Source organism: Sus scrofa, chromosome 1 (genome assembly GCF_000003025.6).
Source record: "Sus scrofa isolate TJ Tabasco breed Duroc chromosome 1, Sscrofa11.1, whole genome shotgun sequence".
NCBI classification, from domain to species: Eukaryota; Metazoa; Chordata; class Mammalia; order Artiodactyla; family Suidae; genus Sus; species Sus scrofa.
The window spans coordinates 189,496,204-189,503,610 of NC_010443.5; the positions used below are offsets into that span (position 1 = coordinate 189,496,204).

Here is a 7,407-nt window from a genome sequence, read left to right on the forward strand (position 1 = left end):
TGAAGCGGCTGGCAATCTCACAGAAATGATGTAGATGGTTGCAGGGCTTTTTTTCTTCCTAATTTTTTTTTTTGAGTGAACTGTGAAGATCTGTGAAAATAATATCAGGGTTTTCCGTCAGAATGAGCTTTGCCCTGCACTCAGGCGTGGCATGATCTGACCCGACACCTCCAACCATCTGTGCTATCTATCTGCCTTCTGATTTACCAGAGCTGTACAAGCCACATACAAATTGTACTTGATACTAAAGAAAAGACAGCCCGGCCCAGTTCAGTTCTGTAGTGAACATTCTCTTCTGATTCCTTTCTGTGGCTGGACCTCCAAAGATGGTTTTCCTGGTGGTTTTGTTGGACTTCCATCTCCCAGATTATTTTCTTCAAATTAAAAACCTCTATCAAAAGCCCAGGTGAGAGTGTAATTACTTTTGACCTAGGTCTCAGAAAATGTTACATAAGAATGCCAATTGGGAATCAATAAAATTGCTAACTCAACTGCTGGCCCCAAGGCAGAGCCCCCTTCCTCTCCTCAGTAGAGCTCAGTGGCTTAAGAAATGCTTTCTGTGACCCCCCACCACCACTCCCTCTATTGATGTGGTTCCCCCTTCTCTATTTTACTTTTACTGAATTACTGTGCGGCCCGAAGGCCAAGGTTAGAGTTTCTATCCCCAGCTCAAGCTAAATGTTCTAACGCAGGGTACCGCAAAATTAGCCTGTAAGAAGAGCAAATCGATACATTTTTTAAAAGGTCTTTGAAATAAGCTTTTAAGTTGCTGTCCTGACCTACCAATGACTTCTCACTATAGATGTGGCTACGCTGCACATTTGCTCAAGTCCATTAAACTGCGGAGGAAAAAAATGAAAAGTATAAACTTGAGGGGGTGCGACACCCCTAGATTTCTTCGAGTGTTTTAATTCATGGTCAGCACCTGTGTTATCAAGAGTGAGAGTGTCATGGCTTGTATTTAAAATGATTTCAGGAGGCTTTTGAAGGTGATGGGGGTAGAATCCAAACTGACCTCTTCTACAGATCCTGAGTCCTGTTCCTGCTGCTTCAGATTCGACTCCCACTCGGCTACTTGGGCAGCTAGAAAGGCATGCGGGGATGGGTGCTGGCAAGAGTTGATCTATTTTTCCCTCCCTCCCCATTCCTGCACTCCCCTCAAGGTTTTCTGTTTCGTTACAACTAAACTCGGTGAATTCTCGAGGATTTCGATTTGGCTCAGTCCTCTTTGTCCTCTGGAGACCTCTTGACCCAGGCAGTGCCTCGCCCCAAAGTGGATTCCTGCAGCATCGCTGCCTCTTGGGTCGGGGTGGGGAGGGGGAAGAAAGAGGAACAAGGCTGGGGTGAAACGCTTCGGCTTCGATGATCTTTTTCTCTCATCCGCTCGCACGTCTTTTCCCCCTCCAAGTTTTGTAAAATACTGCCGAGAAGTCCACGGGTGAACGGCGGGCGCTGTCGAGAGCGGGGAGGTGCTGAAACGGCCTGGGCGCTCTGGTCGCAGTGTTGATTGGCAGAGCCAGCCAGTGACTGACAGGGGGTCTCCATGGCGCCAGCGCCGCCAATCCGCCCACCCCAGTAGCTGCACCCGCCCGCTGGCCTGCGTGCCCTAACGAAGCCTAGCCGTACCCGAGCGGCGGAGTCGGCACCTCCTCCGATCCGTCCCGCTCGCTCGCTCTTGGCAGTCGCGCTGCGGCTGCCGCTGCTCCCGGCCGTGCGTACTAATTGCCCGGAGCCGCTTAACCAAGGAGAGCCTGGCGCAACCGGCCCGGCCCGCGTTTCGCTCCGGACTCAGCGACCCCACTGCCTCCGGCGCTGTCTCGATGTTCCAACTGCCTATCTTGAATTTCAGTCCCCAGCAAGTGGCCGGGGTATGCGAGACTCTGGAGGAGAGCGGCGACGTGGAGCGCCTGGGTCGCTTCCTCTGGTCGCTGCCTGTGGCCCCGGCGGCCTGTGAGGCGCTCAACAAGAATGAATCGGTGCTGCGCGCGCGAGCTATCGTGGCCTTTCACGGCGGCAACTACCGCGAGCTCTACCATATCCTGGAAAATCACAAGTTCACCAAGGAGTCGCATGCCAAACTGCAGGCGCTGTGGCTCGAAGCGCATTACCAGGAAGCAGAGAAGCTGCGTGGACGGCCCTTGGGGCCAGTGGACAAGTACCGCGTGAGGAAGAAGTTCCCGCTGCCGCGCACCATTTGGGACGGCGAACAGAAGACACACTGCTTCAAGGAGCGTACGCGGCACCTGCTTCGGGAATGGTACCTGCAGGACCCATACCCTAACCCCAGCAAAAAGCGTGAGCTTGCCCAGGCAACCGGACTGACCCCTACGCAGGTGGGCAACTGGTTCAAAAACCGCCGACAAAGGGACCGGGCGGCTGCAGCCAAGAACAGGTCGGTACCTAGAGGCCTCCGAGTGGTGTGGTCACCTGGGAGGTAGAGGGTAACCTCTCCCCAGACGCCCTTACCCAGGGCCTGCCGACTTGGATTCCGTAGGTGTTGGGATCTAGGGTCTTAGGTTTTGAGCTCACTGCTGGGATCCTGGGTAAGGGTTTCCTTCCAGGCTCTTGATTCCCCACACTTTCTCATTGTCAACGCCCGGGGGGGGGGGGGGTTCGCTCCAGCAGCTGGTTCGTCACCAAACCACGGCTGCATTGAGAAAGAGAGAAAGAAAGAAAAATTAGAATCCCAGAAACAATTAGAAGATTCCAAGGCCCAAAGCTAATTGTTGTCAGCTTGGGCCCAGGTTCCTATTATTAAGTGAAGCCTGGCTTATTAGTAATGTGGCAGTTTAATGTTGTCATTTTTTAAACCTTCTCTAATGCTTTGAAATTTTTGACTTTTGTTTGTAAGAAATGGAAAGTCGAGTTCTACTCTTCCCACGCATGGGCATCGCTCAAAACAGCAAACTAGTCGGCTGAGGTTTTTCATTCCCTAGCGTGTGGATCTCAATTGGCCAAATATTTTGACCAAACCGAACCTCTCCGAGGCCCAAACGCTCCATGCAACCGCCAGCAGCCCTTTTTTGTCTTTAGTTTGGGGCGGACCCGGCCTCAGGGGCACTGACAGCGGCGTGCGCCACAGGCAAATGCAAGCTGGGAAAGGCATCTTCTGTCCCTTAGCTTGATCTACCCTTTTCACCCACACCTCATCTATCCTGACAATACTGTGAATCTCCCACCCGGGAACGACCCTGCGAGCACAGCATGCCAAAGACTGGGGAGATAAGGAGCCAAGAAAGGACTAAGGAGGAGGATGGGGTAACTGCAGGGCTCCGTGGAGCCCAGCCGCTGTTGCTTCATCTTACCCGCTTTAACTGCCAGGGTCTGAGGGAGAGCCGCCATGCGTAAGGGATGAGGACCCGGAGCGGGGTCGGGGGGCTGCGGGGCGCGACCGGAGGCTGGGTTTTGCTCTGACTCGTTTCTTTCTCTTCCCTGTAGACTTCAGCAGCAGGTCCTGTCGCAGGGCTCCAGCCGGGCGCTAAGGCCCGAGGAAGAGGGCACGCCCGAGGTGCTGGGCGCCGCCGCCAGCCCGGCCGCCAGCCTATCCAGCAAGGCAGCCACTTCGGCCATCTCCATCACGTCCAGCGATAGCGAGTGCGACATCTGAGCGGCCCATCCAGCACGCTCAGAAACAATTCGGTGTAAAAAAAAAATTAAAAAAAAATGAGACAAACAAAATGAAGGAGAGAGAAGGTGATGAGAGACCAAGCAATCCAGCGCATGCAATCCAGGTGACCAGGGACCCGCAGCCTGTCGGGCTGCCGAGTCCACCCCGCGGCCTGACCCGCTCCACCCGGGCCCTCCGGCCGCTACCAGAGGCCCGCAGTGAGGCCTGACCCAGCTCCAGGTTCTCCTTGCTTTGCTTTTCCCCCAAGGATTTTACTGCAAAGATGCCTCCGGAACCCGAACTCCAAAGCTGAACGCCTCCCCTGAATCTCCCGTGGGTATTTCACGTGAAAGGACGCTGTTATATATGTATAACTTTTGCTTTAAAGTTTTTTTTTTAAAAAAAGCAAAACATATATATGTTGTTTATTTACTTATTTAAGAGACTGACAGGGTAAGTTTCTTTGTATCTCCAGAGAACTTGATGTTACTAAAGGCACAGGGTGGAGCCGATGGGTTCTGTGTGAAGAAGCCAAACAATAAAAACCTGGTGAGCAACCTCTCCTAACTAAGGGAGCTGCTCTCATTCCAAAAAGAAAACAGAGATCATTCTCTTCACCAGGCAGGCAGGGGCCAGTGTGCATATGTTCTCAGGAGAGTCTTTTCTATATCTTTTGCCTTTTCTGATGTCTCCTGGTATATTTTTAAAGCAGCCCAAGGTAGGTCCACAACCACTTCCTTGTCAAATTTTAGATGTGTGTGTGTGTGTGTATAGGAATGTATGTACATATGCATATATGTATGATCTATTTAAACTTCAAAATTGGCAACAAGATCATCTCCTATAAAGCAACTCTTCAAATCCCCAGCACAGGTGATTAACTATAGCTTGTCCACCTGACATTCACTTATACGAAAGTGTCACCGACTTTCAGAAACACTTTTGGAAGCCAAACTCTGAGACTCAATAGTGAGTCCTATTTTATAAAAATAAAAACTATTCCAACAGAGGCTCTGCAATGAGAAAGGCTTTCCATCACCTTTGAAGCCCCCTCCTATACAAAAGCAGTAGGCACCCATAATCATGCGAATGAGCATATACAGCATTTAGGATTGAACTTGTATTAAAATAAAACGAAATAAGATAGGAGAGGTTGTAATAACTAGACTAGAATCTTCTCAATGTAGAAGCAGGTTTTAATCAAATGCACTCTTTTCGACAAAAGGGATACTGAGGTGGAAAAAAGAATGTAATCATGTCACATAGTGAGGTCAAATACAAGGCTGCAGAGAAAGGACTGGCATTTTAAAAAATCTGATCTCTGTATTAAACATGAAACAAATCATCCAGAGCCTCAATGTCCTATAAGGGCCTCAATTTAAAATATAAAATATTCTCAGAGTTTAATTTGTCCTCCGAAAGTATGGGGGTACACAAAGCACAAAACACACACACACCAAAAACAAAACAAGCAAAAAAGGCTCCACCTACTGTCCTTGCACTAAAAATGTAAATGCTATCCAGAGAGTCTCTAAGCTTTTTTCCTAGTGAAACAGATTGCATTTTATAAAATTTGACATTGGTCTTTAAATCACTTGAGCTGAACTTCCCCTTCAAGCACCCTCCCCCCACTTCCACCTACAGACTTCTTTCAATTTGCCTTTCTGTCCTTAGCAGACACTCTGTGGTTCAGAAGCCTGAGAACTTATTTGGGTAGAAGTGTGATGTGCAAACCAAACAAAAATAAGTGAAGTCACAGAAGACAAAAAGCAGCCAAATGGCAAGTTACATAAGGAAAGCCCAGGACACGAGTAAGGGTTGATTTTTGGTTTCTAAATCTCATAAACAGATTTGGCCTCATTTAGTCTTTATAAATGGTTGTCTTTGTATACAGGGGCCCTTATCCAGAGAATTGTTGACAATCAAAACTCTTGCACAGAGCTCCAGATGGAAGGAATGGAGAAGTCTTTGTGATCAAGCTGGTGTTCTTCTGGAAAGCAAGTAAATGCCCTTGTTGGGTCCTGAAAGGCTAGGGTGGTAGAGCTTCCTTAAGGCTCTTTTATTTCCTAGAGCCACAGGTACTTCCTATTTTATTTCCCAGAGCCTCAATGCCCTATAAGGGCCTCAATTTAAAATATAATGCCAAGAAGAAAGGCCAAGACTCCAAAGAAGCAAGGGAGTCACCTAGACTACAAAATTTAAGGAGCCATTCACTCTCAAGGTCAAGTAAGTGCACAGCATCTGGCAGTGAGCATCCACTTAAATTTTGCACTCTAGGTGCTGCCCTTGCCTCTCCTTAGACCTGAATCTGCTAAGAAGTATTGCACTTCAATGAAAAATCAAAAGATTTCCAGTCGTTCCCCAGTCGGACGCCATCCTAACTACAGAGCTGTCCAAATCAGCATTTGGAGAAAATATTAGGCAAGTTTTACCTCTTAAGCCGATGCTTCCAGGTTTAAGAGGGGAGGGAAAGGACTAATCAGTGGAATGATGTGAAGGAATTTAAGATTCTAAAAATCCTACCCAACTCAGCATTTCAAATGATGCCTAAAAGCAGAAGGAAGTGTCCATTCTGCATTCTCAAAGGGAAAAAAAAAAGAGAGAGAGAGAGGGGTTAACACTGCTAAGAACTAAGCTTTTTCTTTACAAATAATTTTAAAATAGTGCTTGTGTGGCCAGTGATGGAGACTTTTTCTTCCTGCTTTGGTGAAAGCCTTTAAAGCACATCTTCCTTGGGAGTTCTCTTGCGTCACAGTGGCTGCAGTGCAGCGGGGTCAATCCCTGCCTGTGAACTTCCACATGCCTCGGGCATTGCCAAAACAAAACGAAATACATCTTCCTTTACAGTATATCTAATTTGCTTAAAGTAACATGCTACCTAAGGATTACACTATAAAGTAGTTCTGTTCACCAATTTGTAGATTTATTTATAATTTCACTTTAGTGTCTTAAGGGGTGACATTAAAACACCTCTTAAATACTATGAATATCTGAAACCTGGTGGCACCTATGAATAATAAGTATTTGTGAATAATCAATTCACTGATGATCGTATGTTGGAAATTGGTCCAAATCTTCACACACATTTATTCTATTTTAACTGGCTCACATCCTCCCATGGACGGGTGTTGTAAATGTTTTCGTTTTCTTTTTAAGATTTTTTTCCTTATCAGTTTTATCATGATCTAGAAAGATGGAGGGTTTTTTGTTTTGAATTCCAGTTAGTAGCAGTGCCGAAGGTTTCTGAATTTAGGGAAACGTCTATGATGATGAGTTTCCTTTTTTCTTTTCTCAAAATTAATTTCCCGTAACAATTTCCAAAAAAAAAAAAAAAAGCAGGTAGTCCAGCAGCGTAGAAAAAAGCTGCACTTTTATATTTCAATACATCTGACCAGTGTGAGGATTTAACCCTCAGCCCCAGCTCACGCTTCTTTAAGGGCTGTAAATGTTTCTACCACCCGCCAGTTCCACCCGAAGCGCGGCGCCTGCTCCCCGAGCCGCTGTTCCTCTCCCCTCCACTTTAACGACCGCTCCGCTTCCACCGCCCCTTCCTGCCCCGCCCCTACTGCCGCGCCGCCTTTCCCACTGCCAGTTTGTTTATAAAAATCTAGAAGGGAGGGGATGAGAGGCTGGGGTGGGGAGGACTTGGCCTTTGTTTACATTAAACAAATGACAGGCAAAGAGCTCAAGCAAAATCTTCCATGACCTCGTTCTTTCTCCCCAATTTTAACAAAAAGGAAAAAAATATTGTATCCAAAGAGAGCGTGAGTGGGGTGGGAGGAGAAAAGGAGCAGCTTTTC

General features: G+C 47.6%; 1 protein-coding gene across 1 annotated transcript; it reads left to right on the forward strand.

The window, feature by feature from the left end:
* SIX6 (SIX homeobox 6) lies at positions 1,604 to 6,986 on the forward strand. Its single transcript, XM_005660024.3, has 2 exons — positions 1,604 to 2,392; positions 3,439 to 6,986. The coding sequence occupies exons 1-2, from the start codon at positions 1,821 to 1,823 to the stop codon at positions 3,605 to 3,607; spliced, it is 741 nt and encodes a 246-aa protein (XP_005660081.1). The 5' UTR covers positions 1,604 to 1,820; the 3' UTR covers positions 3,608 to 6,986.